This window comes from Typopeltis vanoorti, chromosome 3 (assembly GCF_054136105.1).
Source record: "Typopeltis vanoorti isolate ZY-2024b chromosome 3, IOZ_Tvanoo_1.0, whole genome shotgun sequence".
Classification (NCBI taxonomy): domain Eukaryota; kingdom Metazoa; phylum Arthropoda; class Arachnida; order Uropygi; family Thelyphonidae; genus Typopeltis; species Typopeltis vanoorti.
In genome coordinates, this window is record NC_143551.1 from 85,084,629 (window position 1) to 85,105,437 (window position 20,809).

General features: G+C 38.0%; 1 protein-coding gene across 1 annotated transcript in view; it reads left to right on the top strand.

Moving 5' to 3' along the window:
• Positions 1–20,809, top strand: part of LOC150108343 (ataxin-10) — a 173,154-nt gene that overhangs the window by 29,449 nt on the left and 122,896 nt on the right. The window contains exon 5 of the mRNA XM_090390449.1: positions 19,950–20,114. Coding sequence (XP_090246575.1) covers positions 19,950–20,114 — 165 coding nt within the window. The remainder of the gene's footprint in view (positions 1–19,949; positions 20,115–20,809) is intronic.

Sequence of the window (20,809 nt, forward strand, 5' to 3'; positions counted from 1 at the left end):
TGGTGTGGAACATCACCGAGCATCGGAGTGACCATACGGCATCTGTAAATGCCCAGTGAACATAGAGAGAGAATGAACAACTTGTACTTATGGGAAATAAGACTGATTTTCCTATAATTGTTTATATCTGATTTACAATTTTTCTTCTGTAAAGATAAAAACAGTATTTTTTTTATTTAAGTTAAGGGATATTACATCCCATATAGTTTCTTAGCCGAATAAGAAACTCAAAGAGTTTCATGCCGAATATAGTAGAAACTATATATATATATATATATATATATATAGTTTAGTTCGGCGATTCCAAGCGTAAGCAAATACCTGGATACTGCAGCAAATGACCCTAAAGGTAGTGCAAGCTGAGGCAACTCGTGTCAAAGGTGGAGCAAGCTCCGATCACTATTCTTGATATTTACCCATAATGTAAACTTAGCTCCTAGGAGCTGTATTATTGTTCGACATTATGAGAGAAGGTCACTACCCAGACCGGTTTCAGCCTTTATTGAGGCCTCATCAGTGAGTAGGCAGACCTAGTTAATATCAAGTTTGTAGCGAACAGAACTTACAACCCTTCTACAAGTTTTGCCATGAGGTGTCCTAATAAATTATTAGATATATGAAGAGCCAAAGGCTTCAATTCGGCGACATATAACTTGTTTAAGTTAAGGGATATTACATCCCATATAGTTTCTTAGCCGAATAAGAAACTCAGAGTTTCATGCCGAATATAGTAGAAACTATATAAAGTTCGGCGATTCCAAGCGTAAGCAAATACCTGGATACTGCAGCAACTGACCCTAAAGGTAGTGCAAGCTGAGGCAACTCGTGTCAAAGGTGGAGCAAGCTCCGATCACTATTCTTGATATTTACCCATAATGTGAACTTAGCTCCTAGGAGCTGTATTATTGTTCGACATTATGAGAGAAGGTCACTACCCAGACCGGTTTCAGCCTTTATTGAGGCCTCATCAGTGAGTAGGCAAGAATGGGAGTTCATGTCTTTCATCATCGGCCTTTGGAGTATAAAAGATTGCTGAGGGTCAGCAGGTAGTAATAGGGGAAGTTTAAAAAAGGTAGAGTAGATAGTAGGAGGTAAAAAGAGGCCTCAGTCAACCTGTTTAGCTGTGTAACCCAGAGGTTGTGGCTAAAAGGTCTGTAAAACATAATCTCCTTACACCTGTTCTAAAAAAAAACTTAAAAATTACACTTCACTTTATACGAAAAGGATAACTTTAGATTACATTAATTCAGGTGTCTGGAGACGTCATCTCGTAACCCCTAAAAAAAAAGGAAAGACGTTTGTTAAAATTTGGAACTTAGATTATTCTTAAACTAGCCCTTATAACTAAAAAGGAAAAATAAAAAAAAACTACGATAGCGGAATCCGTATTGAGGTGGACTTTATCAACCAGAGAACTAAGAGTTGGGGGAAGAACCCGGCCCGAGTGATGCAGCCCACAAGGAGCTGCACCGCCTCGACGTAAGCCTTCGCAGCCCGGGTTCTCAGGTCTACCCCCTCCTTAGTGAACTAGAGAAACCAACAAGTTGTACAATAGAATTAAGGATTTAGTTGGTCTTGAAAGGAGGACAAGTTTTTAGTTTGCCCTTAACTCTTTTTTTGTTGTATTTTTCTGTAAGATTTGAGAAGCTACTTTTTTTTCCCGGCCATTTATTATTTGGTGAAGAGCTTTATACAGACTCCTTTCCGTTTCTTCGTTTAGTTCAGGGATTCCTTTTAGCTGTGCTGGGTTTAGTTCACTTAATCTTTCTATATAGAGGTCTCCCCATTCGAAGCTTATGGTCTCAGGACCTGTGAGGAGGAGTATAGGTGCTCCTCTTTTGTCTATTGCCCTTTGGAGGATTACTGCGGAGTCTTCTGGGATTAAACGCATTAGAACCCTTTCGGCGTCCACGGCGGGGATGGATTCTTCTTCCGATTCCTCGGCTGAGGTAATATTGCCTTTTCTTGATTCCTCAGTCTCTTCTTGGTTTTCTATTCTGATCTCCCTTTCTTCCTCTTCCTCAGAGTCAGATACTTCTTCTGGGCATCTGTTATCTGGTTTTGTTCTCTTCGTTTCTCCTTCTTCAGGGCTGATTGGTCTTTTTTCTATGTTGTTGCTGGCTTCCATGTCTTCTACTTCTGTGGACTCTTCCGTCTCGATGCGAGTTTTCCTTGCATTACGTTTCTTTTTTTTCTTTATTTTCCATTTTGAGTTTTTCGTGGTGGCGGCTTGATTTCCTGTTGTTACTGTCACGATAGCTGAGGGTTGAATGACTGGAAAGTCTTCCGGCTCCGTTGTTTTAGGCTCCTCTGCTGTTTTGCCTATAATTAGAATGTCGTCCTTTTTTTCGGGTTCAGGTTTATTTACTGGAGTGGCTGCTGGGGTTGGCGATATAGCACCTCCTATTCGTTCTGCTTGTGTCCTGTTGGGACAAACGTCTACCTTGTGGGTTGTATTTCCACATTTCAAGCAAGGTGCCTCACACTGACCTAGGGCATGTCCTGCCGCCATGCAGTTCCTGCATTTGTTCTTCGGGCAGTCTGCACCTAGATGTTCGAGTGATCCGCACCGAAAACATTGCTTTCTTACACCAGGGTAGTTGACTACTACCCTGGCAGAGCCTAGAAATACAAAGTTGGGGACCTCAGTATTTTTTTATTTATAAATAAAGTATTTTTTTTATATTAAATAAGGTAATTTTTTTTATGTTAAATGTTTAAAGTCTACACGGTTAGCCTAGTGGCTTTGCACTTTGCAACTATATGCCTGGGGAAGGAGTGTCCTAGGTTTGAAGAGCTGAAGGATCTTCCTCAGCCTTAGCCAAGTTAGCCAGTCTTGAGTGTGGACAGCAGAGTTTTTCCATCAGTTTATCTGGGGTTTTTCATCCCGCAAGCAGGCAAACCAGATCCGTGAACACATAGGCTACAGTCATAAATATGGCAAGGAAGGCAACGGGAAACCACCTTGCATTACTATCTCCCTAGTAATCAGCTGCAACCTTCTCGAGAGAGAGGAAGCCACAGGATCAGATCAGATCAGAAAGATAAAAAGATAATCAAAGATTATCTTCAGTTTTAGCCATTGGTCTGAGATGATTCATTGATAATAACTTGTTGTTGAGTTTCACCAGAATAAATCGCAATTCTTCTAGTCAAATTTTAATAGTTCAGCAATTATCTCATCTTTGCTAGGAGGTTTTTTTTTTTTTTTCCCCTTTCTCATAGGTGGCATGTTCATTTCTTTGTGCTACTTATCTCTGGGACAGGTCCTGTATTATTGAGCAACAGCCTGTGGTAATGCAAAGAAGTTGGTTGGAGTTAGAATAATTGCTATTTTTAAGATTATTGAATCCTAAGTCTGCTCAACCTTAAAATATTGTTCTCGCACTTTGGGAGGTTCACCCAAAACATTCTCTTTGCTTGATGCTGTTCAGAAGAAGTAGTCCAATTAATTGAGGGAATCCTTCTCCCCCCCCCTTTCTCTCTCTCTCTCACACACACACACAGATTCGTTGTCACTTTTTCATAGATGTTCTCTTTTTGCCTTATATCTCACCTGTAGGCATAAAGTATTTTCCTACACTGTTCTTCTGAGCTTGCCACAAGCATTTCTCCATTTTCTTCTAAGACTATAAGAGCAAAAGAAACTCCTGCCTAGTATCCATTAATAAACTGTCCAGCTGTCATACTGAACCATCATCTTTTCTTTCTCTTTCATTCCATTCACCTCTTTTATTTGGAACCAATTGCCTGATGTTATTTCTTCCTCAAACATCCCACCTTTCAGGTGTTCAAGAAAAATTTCAACAGTCCTTATCCCCTTCCCTTGCCTTTATTTCTTGCCCACTCACACATCTTGTGCTTAGGTTTTGCAACCCTTCATATGTGATGCAAGGACTGCTATTGGAATATCTGTGGCAACATAAGAATAGCACTACTGGTTAGTATTTTTTTTTTGTCAATCATGACAGTGTCAATCATTATCATCAGTGGCATGTGTGGGGTGCAGGTGTCAGTTGAAAAAGAAGAAATTTATTGGCATTTTTCTTGAAGAGTTGGAGGTTATTGTTATTGGAGAACACTTTATAAGGAAGACTGTTCCAGATGACAGAAGTAGAGGGCATAAATAAAGGAAGAGGAGAAGGAAGTTCAGTGTGCTTGCAGTTGGACTGAAAAGGGATGTTTGACAACTACTGCTCTTGTTTTAATAGGCCCAACAAAAAGTTGAGGAATGATGGCTGCCAGTTCATCAGAGCAGTAGCCATGGAAGTACCTGTAGAAAAAGCAGATCTGAAACAGTGCATCTGTAAGATAGTGGTTGAAGTAAGTTAGGGAGGAAGGGATCATCTGTCAGCCAAGTCGCTCTCCTCCAGACAGCATCAAGAATTTTTAGGAAGAATGTTTTGAGTCCCCCCCCCCCCAAACTAAGAGGCTGATGAAGCTATTGATATAATTTGTTTATGTGAGATGAGGCTGGTGGTAAAATGGTCTGATCTTCAAGATTTGTCTGTCTGATGATTTGTTTATTAGGTGAGTTGAGATTTTTTTTTTTTTGCAAGAAAAAAGGCAAGACTATTTTGATGGCATTGAAGGTGATCAGGGTATTGTCACCCTGTTAAAGAATGGTATGGTGATCAGTATTTAAGGCATTGGTTGCAGACAATCTTGAAGCTTGGTATGAGCAGCTGAGAATAGATCATTTATTTAAAGAATTCTGAAGCATTCCTACATAAAGGGCCATCCAACATGACATGAAGTGAACAGAGAAAGCTTGCTTACTCCATTACAGAGAGTGATGAGTAGACCAAAGGATGATAAATTTGCTGAGCAATCTCGATGCCATACCAGCACATTTTTTCAGAATCCTTTCCATGGCATATGTCCAGTAATAGGTGTTGTAAGCTAAGGGGTAGCCACGGATCTAAAGTGGCAGAATTTATACTGGATTAACTGGGAGGTCTCTAGGTAGTGAAGAGGTTGACTGTTGACGTTCTCCATTATTTTTGAGAGGACTGAGTAATGACTGACTTTTATCTCCCTTTTTTTTGGAATGGACTGAATATATGCTTGCTTCCTCACATTGGAATTAAGTGCCAGCTGAGTATAAAATGTAGAGATATAAAATAGGTGTCAATTCTGGAGCACAACATTTAAATACATTTGAAAAGACTTAAGTGTCTAAGTTATTCTTTTCTTCTGATATTCTTATTTCTCCTAGAAAACTATGGAAGGTATAAACCACACTGTTTTTGAAAAAGGAGGTGATTTACATTGGTTTTCTATGCAGGAACTGGAGAAAGAGTAAAGCTAGGGGATCAGCTTTATCTTTAGGTGCTGTAACAATGGTGCCATCTGGATGAGAGGTAGAAGCAAAGAAGCAGAAATTGCATTCAGTGGTCTTTGTAAAGGAAGGCCAATAGCAGAAAACTTACCTGCTATCCATTTCATTAGGAGGCAAGTTGACCATTGTGAAATCAGATTTTGTTGATTTTATGAAGGCTGTTATGAATTTATTGAGTGCATAGTGTAATGCCTAAGTATGAAGCTGAGATGCTTGTTGCAAGCCACTGCAGTATACTGACTACTTCTCCTTCCTCATCTACTTTGATACACCTTCAGGGATAAGAAGATGAAGAGGTCAGAATGGTTTTCGGAATTTGTGGCATAAATACAGGAGGAGGTCTAAAGGAAAGATTTCTAAATTTGGCATTCTTTGCAAGCAACATCCAATCTCACAAATTCAAGCTACCACCAGTGTGGCAAAAAGAATCATGTAGTGGGTGATTTGAACACTGGGCTATGGTTGATATAGTTGAAATTCATTTTCATAAGAACATCATGGTAATGAAGAATGTCTTCTGTGAAAATGGAATGTTGGTGTGATAAGATATCACCGTCTTTTAATGAGATACGTGTAAAGATGCATAGTAGAGGCGAAATAAGTACTTTAAATGTATGTTGTTTTAACAAGTGCTTATTTTCTTACTTTTTGTAAACATAGGAAAACATGCAAGTACTAGAATTTGATGTATACATAAAACTTATATGCAGTTTTATTGTAACAGACTTTTTTTTTTATTATTATTATTGAACAAGATATATCCAAGCTTATATATGTTTTCCCATGAACCCTGGTGTGATCGTGGTGGGTCATTTCCATTTTTAAATTCTTTGTCCTAAAATAAATAGCTCCACTGATTTACAAAATCCTTGTTGACAAGTGGGATCTATAGTCAGCTATCACCTGTAACCAATCATTTAATGGGTAAATAAGCAGCAGCCAAAATGTTTCTTTTGAGTGCATTGTGCATCTCAGATGTAGTATAGGTTTCTGATATCCAGAATATCATAGTAACCATAGGTTTCTATGATATCACCTGAATGATGATATATCCAGGTGATATCATCATTTGACTAAATATATATAATTTTCATATCACCCCATTATAAATGATATTTATTCATGTTCTTTCTTTTTTGAAATACTATATTCACTCTCATGATGAAGCCAAAGCAATTTCAGTTTGCATCTTTTTAGCTTCACTCATAAGGACCTCATAATTATAGAGCAATGCAATCTGTATAACTTGACATACACATTTTTTCTCTGATATTATAATTTAGATATGTGGCAAGTAGGAGATTGGGGAGTATATATGTGCAAAATGTAGAAAATGGGAAGAACTTTGTGATTTAGAGATTATTATAAAGGACCTCAACATCACGTCAGAAACAGGAGAATATGTGGTATGCAAGATAGAATGCTTGAAGAGTATTTGTCTGGAGGAATGATAGAAAATGTTGCTGTGGCAGTTAAGCGAGGCAAAAGGATGGATAAGATGATTGTGATGGTGGGTGCAAATGACTGGAGAGGCAGTGTGAATAGGGTGGCAAGAGATCTGAGGTTCATGCTTGAAGTTGTATGGAAGAAGACAAAGAGGGAAGATAGTATGCGTGTTGCCCAGGTGTGATATGATGCAGAGCTGCGGAGAAGAGCATTAATAATGAATAGTATGATAGCCAGAATGTGTAGAAAGAGAGGCTTGGAATATGTGGATGCTTGGAGGGCATTGAGGACAGAAAGGAACTGTATGGGAGTGACAGCTTGCATTTGAATGAGGAAGGACATAGGCATCTAGAGAGAGAGAGAGAGAATGCTGTTCTCTGAACGAGTCAATGTCATTGCAGGGAAACTAGAATTATTAGGGTGGATGGTAGCAGGAGTGGCCTCTTGTGGGAATAGGTGCTGGAGAGAAGGGAGAATACATAAGGTAATGCTGAATCCAATGGAGTCTAGAGGGGAATAATGATAGGTATAGAAACAATGACAATGCCTTGAATCTTTATACTAATGCCAGGAGTATTTGGAATAAAGGAGATGAAGTGGTGATGCTGATAGCATCAGCCTGTTCAAAGATTATTGGGATCTCTGAGACATGATATACTGACAGGAATAGAAGTAGCAGGGTAAACCATTTTTTTTGACAGGATAAGAAGGGAAAACACAACAGTGGAGTACTGCTTATGACTAAAACGATTAGTGCCATTTGAAGGGAAATGGGCACTGATGGTTTTGAAAGCATATTGTGAAGTAGAGGTGGGAAGGACAGGATATTTAGTGGGATGTGTTACAAGCCATGGAGTGTAGAGGGTGAGAAACAGGAGATGTTTAGGCAGCCAAGCTTGGCTAGTTCAAGAAGAATGATTGTTATTGGAGATTTTAACTACAGCAGTATAAATTAGGAAGAGGAAACTGCATGTAGTAATAAGGGAATGAATTTTCTAGAATTCTTTAGGGAAATATGTTTTTAGGGAACATGAGGTTCAAGAGTTTTGAATTTGGTCATAGCATCAGAAGAACTAATTATAACTGAGATGGGCATCTCTTTCCCCAGTTGGAGAGAGTGATCATGTGGTTTTGACTTGGAAGATGAATAGACATGCAGAAGTATCAAAAAGAAAGAAATGTATGTATGTATGTATTCAGGATTGGCTGAAATTATAAGGCAGATGATTATAATAGTCTTAGATATGAACTTTGGGCAGTTTTCCATGGAGGGAAGAATTGGAAGGGCGATATATCATTAGTCCTGGAGAACTTGTGTAGGAATATTTATTAATAGCAATAGCAAGCTGTATACCACAAATGAAGAAGAGAACACAATTTGGTGTAAAGTGGATAACAAACAATATCAAATAGGAACTGCATGTAAAAAAGAAGTTATGGAAGAGATATTAGGAGAGGGATGGAGAACAGATGTATGAAGAATATAAGACTCAGGCCAGGAGAGTGACTAGTATGCTAAGGAAGGCAAAACTAGAATATGAGGAGGTTGGCCCTGAGATCAAAAGAAAATCCTAAGAAATTTTTTTAGCTATGTGAGGAAAAGAATGATGAATAAAAATTGGAATAGAGTGACTAATGTAAAGGACAAAGTGGAATTGTTCAGTGAGCACTTTATTGGAGTATTTCATTCCAGAGAAGTAGGTTTTAATACTAGAGGGATAGGACAGGTTTGAGGTTTAGAAATGCAAGAGGAGAGTGTGTTTTAAATACTGAGTTTTATGTCAATAAAGCAATGGGACTTCGTGGAATTTCAACATGGGTTTTGAGAGAATGCGCTAAAGAACTGAACTCACATGACCTAGCTTTTCAGTAAAAGTCTGGCCAAGGGAAAGGTACCAGGGAGTAGAAGGAGGGTAAGATAGTGCTATTGAATAAGGGTAATAACAGACTGGAAGTGTCTAATTATAGGCCAGTTTGTGTTTCATCAGTAGTTGTTAAGATCTTGGAGAAATTAGTGAGGGACCATATACAGTGTTAGTCAGATGATGGTAATGTTATCTGTGAGAGTCAATATGGATTTGTTAAGGGGTGCTCTTGCTTTAGTAACATGATTGCCTTTTATAATAAAGTGACAAGAGCAGTTGATGAGGGAAAGGCATATACTGCTGCCATTTTTTTGGATTTTGAAAAGGCATTTGACAGGGTGCCACATGATAAGCTGATATTTAAGTTGCAGCACATGGGTTTAGATGTCGAGTTAGTCAACTGGATTCAGGATTGGCTGTCTGATAGGTATCAGAGAGTTAGGTATGATGGGGCAATATCAAAGAAGCAGAAGATTATAAGTGGGTCACCCACGTGGTTGGGCTTAGTATTGTTTGTTATTTGTGTATATGTTACATTAATTGTTTTTGTAATCCCCGTAGATGTCCTAGTGACTAGGACGAAATATAGGAAGTATTAAATTCTATTTTAATTCTTTTTGAGTGTTGTAAAAAATCCATTAAACCTCCAACATGATGTCCTCACAGCACTTAAGCCTCTACACATGTATTCTAATCATCCATGGAGAAGAACTAGCATGCAAATCCAAGCAATACGGTAAGTCAAAACTACGACTATCTAGGCAACTAAATAGGCTGGCCTTTCTAAAACGATGTCGGGATACAAGAGTGATACCAAACTGCGTTAAAATGAAGATCAATTTCCATTCCAAAAAAGCACTTCGTATATATAACCGTGCCAGCCAGGCACTACTCCGCGAGCAAATCGCCTCTACACGTGCTACCCTCGCAGTGACGAACGCCGCCATTGGCTCCTTACATTCAGAGCTCTCCACCGTTCTTAACCCTGAACTTTGGTCGATTCTCTCTGGCATTTCGGAAACTTCCGCACAGAGAGAATTCCAAAAAATAAAAAATAAACACATCAAGAAATATAGCAACCTTGTGAAAAACAAACCACAACTACAAATTCAACTGCTCCAGACAGTAATAAACCTCTCTTCCAAAAGGCTCAACGACGATGCCGTCAGCGCCCTTTGCCTTGGCCGTAATTTTGCCGTCGCTCCGAAGGTAGTACCGGTGCTTGACGTAATGGTGAACATCGAACGTGGAATCGGTCGCTTACCGTCGGAGATAGCTAACAACATCAGACTGGATGTAGCCAACATCCTCGCGCATTCTTCGCTGCCAAAAAGTAATTTATCATATGCCCAACGCACGGCTCTCCTGAAACTACGTAAAGAAAAAAGTATCGTCATCACCAGAGCGGATAAGGGTAATGCCACAGTCGTTCTTAATACCAGTGAATATAATCATAAAATGAACATTATCCTCCGCGATCGTGCTACCTACATCCCGCTAGAACACGACCCCACAAAAACACAAGTTAAGAAACTAAAAATTTTACTCAAAAAAGTATCTTCCTGGCCCCCTGATGTCACGAAAAAACTTAAACCTTTCTGCTCCCGTCCCCCCTGAATATACGGTTTACCAAAAATCCACAAACCCAATTCCCCACTCAGGCCTATAGTAGATGCTACCAATGCACCTTGCTATAGACTATCTAAACAGCTGGCCAACTCTCTGATTCCCCTCTCCGGAAGGTCCCCTTCCTATATAAAAAACTCAACCCACTTTAAAGCCCTCACAAAAAATTTAACCTTGAAGAAGACAGACATATTGGTAAGCTTTGATATCTCCTCTTTGTTTACCAATATTCCCTTAATTGACACCTTATCTCTCTTAGAAAACGTTTTTCCCTCTGACATCTTAGATCTCTTTTCCTTTGCCATTAACTCTGGGTATTTCTCTTGGAACAACAAAATCTACAAGCAGATAGAGGGAACTGCCATGGGTTCCCCCCCCCCTCTCACCCCCCTTGCCAATTTCTATATGGAAGATTTTGAAAAACGAGCCATAGACTCAGCCCCACTCAAACCTTCTATCTGGCTAAGATATGTAGATGATGTGTTCTCTATTTGGCCTCATGGCCCAGACACGTTAGACTCCTTCCTCAGTCATCTCAATAGTCTACATCCAAGAATCCAGTTCACTATGGAAAAGAAAAAGAACAATTGTTTACCCTTCCTAGACACCTTAGTCACACGCCTGCCTAATGATACACTTACCTTCACCGTATACAGAAAATCCACACACACACACAGGCAGATACATTCACAAACTCTCCAACCACCACCCCTCTCAACAATATGGCATTATTAAAACTCTTACCAAGAGAGCCCACAATCTTTGTTCCAGTGGAACCGCCCTTACTACTGAGCTTAACCACATACACAGCACTTTCCTCTCCAATGGCTACAGTGATCACACTATCAAAAAAATAATCAACTTCTCCCCCATTCCCCGTCCCTCTCGTCAACAAGATTTTAAAAATGCCATCACCATACCCTACATCCTTGGCACATCCGAAAAAATAGCCAAGATACTAAAACAGTACAATCTACACACAGCATATAAGCCCCACTGCAAACTGGCTACCCTTATCCGTTCTACGAAAGATCAGCTCCCTCCTCTCTCTCTGCCTGGAGTTTACAAAGTACCCTGTTCCTGTAAGCTGGCATACTTTGGACAGACAGGCAGATCAGCATCCATCCATCTAGAGGAACACAAGTCTTACATCTTCAAACACAACTATGGCCATTCAGGCTTGGCTGACCATGTTTTGGACACCACCCACAGGGTATCATGGAAGAAAACCACCATGCTCCACCACAGCAAATTCAAGAAAGAGAGACTTTTCTTAGAAGCAGCAGCAGCTCTCAAAAACCAACCAAATCTCAATAAATATGGTTGCATTAAGCTTCCGAAGATTTGGGAAACACTCATCACCAGAGTTCCCACCTTACATTCCAGGCCACCTACTACTGCCCTTAGAGGGCGCTCTACCTAAATAGGACTTTAGAGTCACCCATGTGGTTGGGCTTAGTATTGTTTGTTATTTGTGTATATGTTACATTAATTGTTTTTGTAATCCCCATAGATGTCCTAGTGACTAGGACGAAATATACGAAATATAGGAAGTATTAAATTCTATTTCAATTCTTTTTGAGTGTTGTAAAAAATTTATTAAACCTCCAACATGATGTCCTCACAGCACTTAAGCCTCTACACACGTATTATAAGTGGGGGTTCCACAAGGCTCAGTACTGGGACCTGTATTGTTTAACTTTTATATCATTGACATTGTCAATGGATTGCAGAGGAATATTCAGTTGTTTGCAGATAACATGAAGCTAGGAAGGATTATTAGTAATAGGTGCAGATATAGTGCTCTGCAAGAAGGTTTGAATAAACTGGATAGATGGGCAAATGAATGGGGATTATCAGTTTAATACAGCTAAATGTAAAGTCTAGAAGTTTGGGATACATCGATGGGAGGCTGCATACTCTGTTGGAGGAACTGTACTGGAGGAAGTGGGGGGGGGGAAGGGATCCGCAGGTGATGATTGATAGAAACCTGAAATTCAGGGAACATATTTCAAAAGTGGTGAAGGTAACCCAGAGGACTGCTGCAATACTGAGAAGGCAGCTGACCTGCAGAGATAAAGAGTTGTCATTCCATGTATAAAGCCCTGATCACTTAGACTATTGTTCTCAAATTTGGTCTCCAGGATTTGAAGAGGATAAATTGACTGTGGAAAGAGTGCAGAGGCAGATAACAAAGATAGTATCAGGACTGTACAATGTTAGTTATGAAGATTGACTTAGGGAATGTGGGCTGCAGAGCTTGATAGATAGAAGAAATAGAGGTGATATGATAAAAACAGCAAAACATCAGACATCCATTTTGCCCCATCCACCCTATTCTGCAAACTTAGCCCCAGCAGACTTTTTCCCCAAACTTAAAAGCATTTTGAAAGTAGTCAGTTTTCCTGAATCTCCTCTATGGTTTGGAAACTATAGAGGAGATTCAGGAAAATGCAATAAGAGAGCTGTGTGCCATAACAGAAAGTGTGTTCCAGGAAGCATTCCAACAATTGAAGAAGGATTGGGAATGGTGAATCACCAGTATAGGAGACTACTTGAAGGGGACATTGCCTAAAATGTTGTGAAATGAGCAATAAAGTCTTTATAGCCAAAGTTCAGTCATTTTTTGAACACTCCTTGTTTACCTTGTTGTTGAAAATAACACACAAGTTTTAATTTTTTTTTTCTTTATAATTTGCCTAATAATTAAAAAAGTGAATTAAATTGGTAGTAATTACTAAAATAAATAAAAACATAATAGGGCTTAAAATTAGCAAAAATAATTGTTTCTCTGTGATCTAGGATTTATCTTTTGTTTGCATATATATATATATATATATATATATATATGTTAAGAATACCAAGCAATTTTTAAACCTGGTTTTACTCCATTTCCCAAGTAAGCAAACAGACAAATAAGTCAAGTTTGCGCCTGCAAATGATGCAAGTCTAGCTGATCCTACAAGTAGTGCAAGACCAGGGCAACTCGTGGTAGACGTGGAACAAGCTCCGATCACTAATCTTAATATTTTCCCTTAATGCCAAAACACATCTCCAATAAAGGGGATGTATGCTATTTTGTATTAAAGGCAAGGGGCCACTACCCAGACCGGTTTCGACCTTTATTGAGGCCTCATCAGTGGGAGCTAGGCTAGAAATACCAAGATTTAGTAATACAGAGCTCGTAAGTATTTTACCAGAACAAGTTGCCATGAGGTGTTTTAACCTTATTAATTAAAAATCTCTGGAGGAGATATAAATGTAGAAAGTATTTTACCTTGGGTATATTAAATGTTAAGAATTCTTAACATTTAATATACCCAAGGTAAAATACTATCCCAGGCAGGATAACTGATAACATAAATGACAACATTGATTCCAAACAAAAGTCAAATTTACTCCTGGACTTTGCAAAGGCTTTTGACAGGATACTACATGGAATTCTAATCAGTAAACTGCAGCACATGGAGATGGATACAGGATTGGTGAGATGGGTAGGAGGGTGGTTGATGGCGAGATATCAGGGAGTAGTTTATTTAGGAGTAGAGTCCAAAAGAAGGCCTGTGACTAGTGGCATGCTGCAGGGTTCTGTTCTAGGACTGCTACTGTTTAATTTTTATATTAATGATATAGGAAAGGATCTGAGAGGAACTTATTTATTTGCCAATGACGCAAAGTTGTGTAGAGCAATTCTAATGCACATGTCAAAATTTTGCAGGATGATTTGGATAGATTGGCTGACTTGGCAAGGGAGAATGGATGTCAGTTTAATGTGCCAAAGTGTAAGGTTATGCATTTTGGAGTGAAAAGATTGCCATCTGTATTCCACATTGGTGGAATTGTACTCCAGAAAATTGACAAATGGATAGGAAGTTAAAGTTTAGGGTGTACATAGCAAAAGCGGCTGAAGTAGCTCATCAGATTACTTGGCTACTTGGTATGAGCAGAGACAAGCAGGCTATTGTTCCTCTTTATCAAGCCTTGATAAGACCCCCATCTTGACTACTGCGTGCAGATCTGGGTGCCAGGGTTTCTTGGTGATGAGAAGGAGGTAAAGAGGATCCAGAGGTGAGTGACCAAGATGGTTCATTCTGTTTTCTATGCAATGAACCTTATGAAAACAGGTTGAAGATTTGTGGATTACAGAAACTGGTGATAGGCAGAAAAGGAGTGATATGATTGACACATACAAATTACTGAATGATTTTTATAAGGATAATTCAGAGGAAATTTTTCAGAACAGGTCTGATGGTGGGAGAACTAGAGGCCATGGTAAATGAGGAAGAGTGTAGTTAGCAAATGTTTTAGAACCAGGTTTTTTTGCTTACAGAATAGTGAATGAGTGGAATATGTTTCCAGAGTCTGTTGTTGGTGCCATGACTGTGAATGAGTTCAAAGCAAAGTATGATAGATAGTTCTTGACATGATGTTTAGGACCTCTCTCGATGAGTCTAAGGACTCCTTGGAGTAGCCCATAATAATAATAATAATAATAATAATAATAATAATAATGTGAGTAAAAGATTATGTTCATTGGGCATAATTAAAAGCATCACTATCCATGATTTACTTTCAGTGGATGTATTACTTAGCTACTAAATGACATAGCATTTTAAATGATCATTTTTGTGTATCAACTCTGCATGAGCAGTCAAAGCCCTTTTAAGACAATAATGCCATGTGTGAGCAAATGGTTAGAGAGAATGTAAGAACCTCTTAATATATTTCTCAAATAACTAGAATTTATAGCCATTGTGAAAAATGGTATGCAGAAAGCTATTCCAAAGAAACAGAAGTGAATGGAATAAAAGAGGAGGATGAGAAGTTGGTATAATAAGTTTGAAACTGAGGAGTGTATTGGTGTTGATGATAGCTGCTCACATTCTTATTTGGACAGATTTGGGATTTTTAAAATTTAGGAGTTGTGTGCAAGAAGTATTGCTTGAAATAACCAGAGCACTAAGCTTTTATTAGAAAAAGAAAACTGATTAGAAGGTATCTTAAGCATAAAAAAAATTTGAACAGTTTAGAAGGTATCTTTTTTTCCAAAAAGTAAGACACGACTGTGCTTTAAAACGTAGGTTATGTAAGATCCTGAAGCACAAATTGTTTGAGCACTATGAGGTTTGTAGATTGAAAAAGAATGGAGTGAGAAGATTATTGAAGTATAGGAGATAGAGTGTGTGTGTGTGCGCGCGCGTGCGCGTGTGTGTGTGTGTGTGTGTGCATGCAAAAACACAAAACTGTACTAGCATTAATAGAAAATGGTGAGCGGAAACCATTCACAATAAATACATGTTACAGGATGGGTGAATGACCAGGTATCAAACTGCTAACCCAGTCACAAAGGAAGACTATAAGTTGGCAGCTTGGTAAGAGGACCTCTGTACCAAATTTGAAAAGTGAAGAAGTCAGGATGGTTTTTGAAATTTGTAGAGTGGTAAATACAGAAGAAAACATTACTGAATGGGACAAGAAAACCTTTATCCACAGTAGATCAGAAGCAGAGTATTCTAAGTTGGGCATTTTCTGAAAGTAATGTCCAGTCTCACAAATAGCTAAAAATGGTTGGCTTTGTTGATTTTTTTTTTTTTTCAGATGTTGTGGTCTGTAGTGTAGACTGAATGCAACGCTACTAATTTCAGCTTGATCTATTTAAGATATTCACATTTAAAAAAAAAAAAAGAAAGCCTTAGAAATGTCAAGATGACCAATGTGACTTTCTCCAAACTTTTCTTTACTTATATCCAAAGCTAGTAGGGATAGACAGAAGATTTGCTGTGGAACCAGAAGAAGGTAGAATATATACTAGGGATGAGCCTTGAGGTAGTGAAGAAGTTAGCTGTTAATAACCTTCTCCATTATTTTTGAGAGGATTGAGATTAGGGTGGTGGGATGATAATTTGATGGCAGACTTTTATCTGCCTTTTTTTTTTTTTTAAGAATAGATTTGATAAAGACTTGCTTCCATGATGGAATAAATGCCAGATGAGTGTGACAGTTTGTGTGGGCAATACAAATTGGTTGTTAATTCTGGAGTATAACTTTAGCACAATTGAAGAGATACTATCCAGACCTTGTTAGTATTTAGACTGAGCATTTTTCTTAAATCTTTCTGACAGAAAATCAGAGGGACAATTGTTCATGGTAGTTGGAGATGATTTTTCCATGGTCATCTAAATAAAGTTGCAGAAGGCCATTGTCAACATATTAGCCTTATCTTTAGTTGATGCTTAGAATGGCTTTGTTAATTTTTTTTTTTCTACCAGGTGTCTTGGGCTGTAGTGTAGGCTGAATGCGAAGTGGCTAATTTCAATTTGATCTGTTATAAGATATGCTCCTTTAAAAAAAAAAAAAAAAAAAAAAAAAAAAAAAAAAAAAAAATCTTGGACTCTTCTGGCATATTAGATGGAGAACAGAACCAGGGTTTTGGCAAGTAGTTGGGAATTTTGCATGGAGTGGGAAATGAAAACATTCATTCCAATAAGGATTATTTTAGTTATTTGGTTAGAGTTGGTATTTAGATTAGAGAGCAAGAAACAGTAATGAGGCTATAGAAAAGAGATGTAGCAATTCCAGGGATCATCCCAGTCAGTAACATAGTGCTAAAGGACATGAGGCCGAGATTTTTGGGTTAACAACTTTGCACTGTTTGTAGTTCAGTGACAGTGATATTATATGAATTCACTTAAGAATACTGCAATATGAGAAATTATTTTCATCGAAAAACAACCTCCTTGCATGCTATAAATGCTGTAAATTACAAATATGTTATTAGGTTACAGTATGTTGCAATTACAGTTATTCTGTTATTCAAACATCTGTGTGTTAATTTTTTTTTTTAATTTATATAAATAAAATACTTATTAAGATAAATTATTAGCAAAATTATCGAATAAAAAAGCGAAGGGATATACTGAAAATGTTTTTACGATGAAAGTATGTCATTACATTATGTTTATTTCTTGTAGACAGGCTTATACGTTGGTTATGCATAATTAAAACACTTAAGGAATTGAACAACGTAGTTAAGGATATAAATTAAAATATAAATTCCAAACAAGACTACCAAAAACCAACATATCCAACAAGGAATATAAAGCTCTACAGGAAATGAAGAATAATAAAGAATTAGTTATCACCAAAGCAGATAAGGGAAATGCAACTGTAGTACTTAACCAAAAGGACTACACAGGTAAGCTGAATGCTCTTCTATTAGATCGGGCCACTTACCTCCCTATCAATTACAATCCCACCAACTCTCAAATTAGAAAACTTCACAGGCTCCTTAAGAGAGTCACTTCTTGGCCTGTAGAAGTTACCAACAGATTAAAGCCGTTTAACCCTATACCCCCCCCCCCATATTTACGGACTCCCAAAAATACACAAAGAAAATGTGCCATTACGTCCCATAGTGGATGGCATTGATTCCCCCGCATACAAATTAGCTAAACATTTGACCAAAGAGCTCACACACTATACTGGCAACACACCATCACACATAAAAAACTCAGCCCATTTCAAAGCCAGCATAGAAAACCTTACACTCCAACATACTGACATAATGGTCAGCTTTGATGTCTCCTCTTTATTTACAAATGTCCCACTCAAGGAAACTTTAGAGCTAATCCAAGCTAAATTTTCTCCCGACATCTCAGCCTTGTTTCAGTTCACAATGAACTCAGGCTATTTCGTTTGGCAGGGAAAATTCTACAAACAAATAGAGGGGACAGTCATGGGTTCACCACTCTCCCCACCCTTGGCCAATTTCTTTATGGAGACCTTTGAAGAAAAAGCCTTAGCCTCTGCCCCACAAAAACCAGCCATATAGCTTCGCTACGTTGATGATGTGTTCGCTATTTGGCCACATGTCTCTGAAACACTTCTCACCTTCTTAATACACTTAAACAACCAACACCCCAGAATCAAATTCACTCTGGAAAAAGAGGAAAACAACAACCTTCCTTTCCTAGACACACTAGTCACCCGCCAGCCTAATGGAACCTTGGTTTTCTCAGTTTACAGAAAACCCACCCATACAGGCAGATACATTCACCAACTATCCCACCACCCCCATCACAAATATGGAGTAGTGAAAACACTGTACAACGGGGCTAAACTAATCTGTTCAAACGACTTGGCCCTAAACACTGAACTAAATCACATCCTCAACACTTTCTCAGCCAATGGCTACCCCCACCCCCAAAAAAAAAAAATCCAAAAAATATTAGAACTTACAAACCACAGATTCCCCTCCCCCCTTTCCACAACAAGGATTACTCTAAATCCATCACCATTCCCTACATCCGAGGCACCTCGGAAAAGATTACCAAAATCTTAAAAAAACATGACCTGACCTCCTGTTACAAACCTTACAGAAAATTGGCATCCCTTATCCGCTCCACTAAAGACCAACCACTTCCCCTAGACCTGCAAGGGACCTGATGTTACCAGGTCCCTTGCAGTTGTAAACTGTCTTACTTTGGCCAAACAGGCAGGACAGCGAATATCAGAATTTTGGAATACAAGGACTACATCCGTTTTCACAAATACAGTCATTCTGGGCTTGTGGACCATGCTCTGGATACATGCCACAGAATACGGTGGAAGAAAGCTACAGTGATACACCGTAGCAAATACAAATTTGAAAGACTCCTTATGGAATCAGCCTCAGCCCTAAGAAATTCTCCAAACCTCAACAAATTTGGTTGTATGCGACTGCCCCAAATCTGGGAGGCCTACATCAGCAGACCTTCAGCCCAACGGCCAAGAACACCTACTTAGCCTGCTAGAGGGCACCATCAGGACTGTTAGGAGAACAATAGCTTCATCTCTTCATTCCCAGTTTCTGTGTTGTAGTGCCTTTTTTTGTAAGTTCCTTTAGAAGATGGCAACGTGACGTTGCCGAAATATCAGAAAATATTTATTAAAGTTTAATTTAATTTATATCCTTAACTACATTGTTCAATTCCTTAAAGTGTTTTAATTATACATCATATTTGGAACTCAGTGTACCAGATGTCTTATACAGAAGTTGTTAAATATAGTCAGTTTTATTATGTGTAATGTTCTATATAAAGTGTAATATGATTTCCAATTATGCCAAATGTAATTTTCTTGTTACTTGTATATGGAGGTGGATGACTTCACATCAGTGTACTTTTGCTTGGGTAAAGGATAAAAACAATAATATAATTTCTTGCTAAGTGCAGTTTACTTTGTAACAAAGCATAAATATTTGCCACAATTATCTGTCATCCAGAGTATTTTAATAAACTCAAAAAATCTCAGATGTGCTATCTTTCTGGATCTATCTGCCACTGATTAGAATTTAATAAAGATTGAAATTAGTTGAGTACTACCTATTCCCATAATGCATGGCAATATATATGTCTGAAAGGAAGTCTGATGTACATTATGGGATACTAAGACAATTTAATGTGAACTTGTTTTTCCTCCACATGAAATAGCATTGCAATACTTCTATTGCAATGTTACTTCGTGTGCTCAACCTTGAGTAATGCATAAAAAGAATAATATAATTTCTTGTTAAGTATAATTACTTTATAATCAAGAGAAAAGACTTGCTATTATATTATATAATTGAAGTTTTTTGTTCATTAAATTCTAATTTTGTATGACCATAATGATGTAATTTATGTATGAATTAGGACATTGTTAGGAATAAATGATGCCAAAGTTCAAGAATATAGTTGTATGCTTTTATACAACTGTCTAACACCAGAACACAGCAAGCAATTAGCTTACAGCAGTGATGGACATGCTATAATTAGTTTGCTGTCTGACAGAGTTGCTGAAAATTTATCTGATTGGAGGTATGCTGTTTATATCATTTCATTAACGTCATTGTTTATGTAGCATGAAAAGTTTTACATTCAAATGAATTAATATCAAATTTAAGGCTTTAGTTTGTTCTTTCTTTTTCAAGCAGCAATTAGATAAAGGTGGAAGCAGTTATCTTGGTACTCCAACTGCCAAATCAGCAAAGAGGAATAGGTTACATGCATATAAACTTTCCAGATTCATTTCATAATTATATGTGGTCTTAGTTCCAACTTCGACAATGATGATTTCCATCTCCAGAATGCAAAACCACACCTACATTTTCTAGGAATTTAAGTTTCAGCTTCTTCCATCACAACTCACCTCACTTTTTCCCAGTTGTACTTGCTTTGACTCTTTCTGTCACAGAAGTGGCATTTATGTGTAAATTTGCTCTGATATACCATGTTAGAGTTTCCAACTCATTATTTCCTCTTTTTAATCTTCTTTGACTAAAAATCTCAATGCTCCATTGTAATAAATTCATTTTCTATCTCTATTGCTCTCCTGATGCCATTACCCATTCTGAACTTTTTTGCTTTTCTTTCTCTACACATTGGTTATCTCTAATTCAACTTTTCTAATACAGGTTATCTTCTATGGAGATGTTAGTGTTCTCAACAGTAACTACTCAAGCAGATAGGAAGGCTCGGACATTTACTCTAATTTGGATCACTGGATCTCTTGC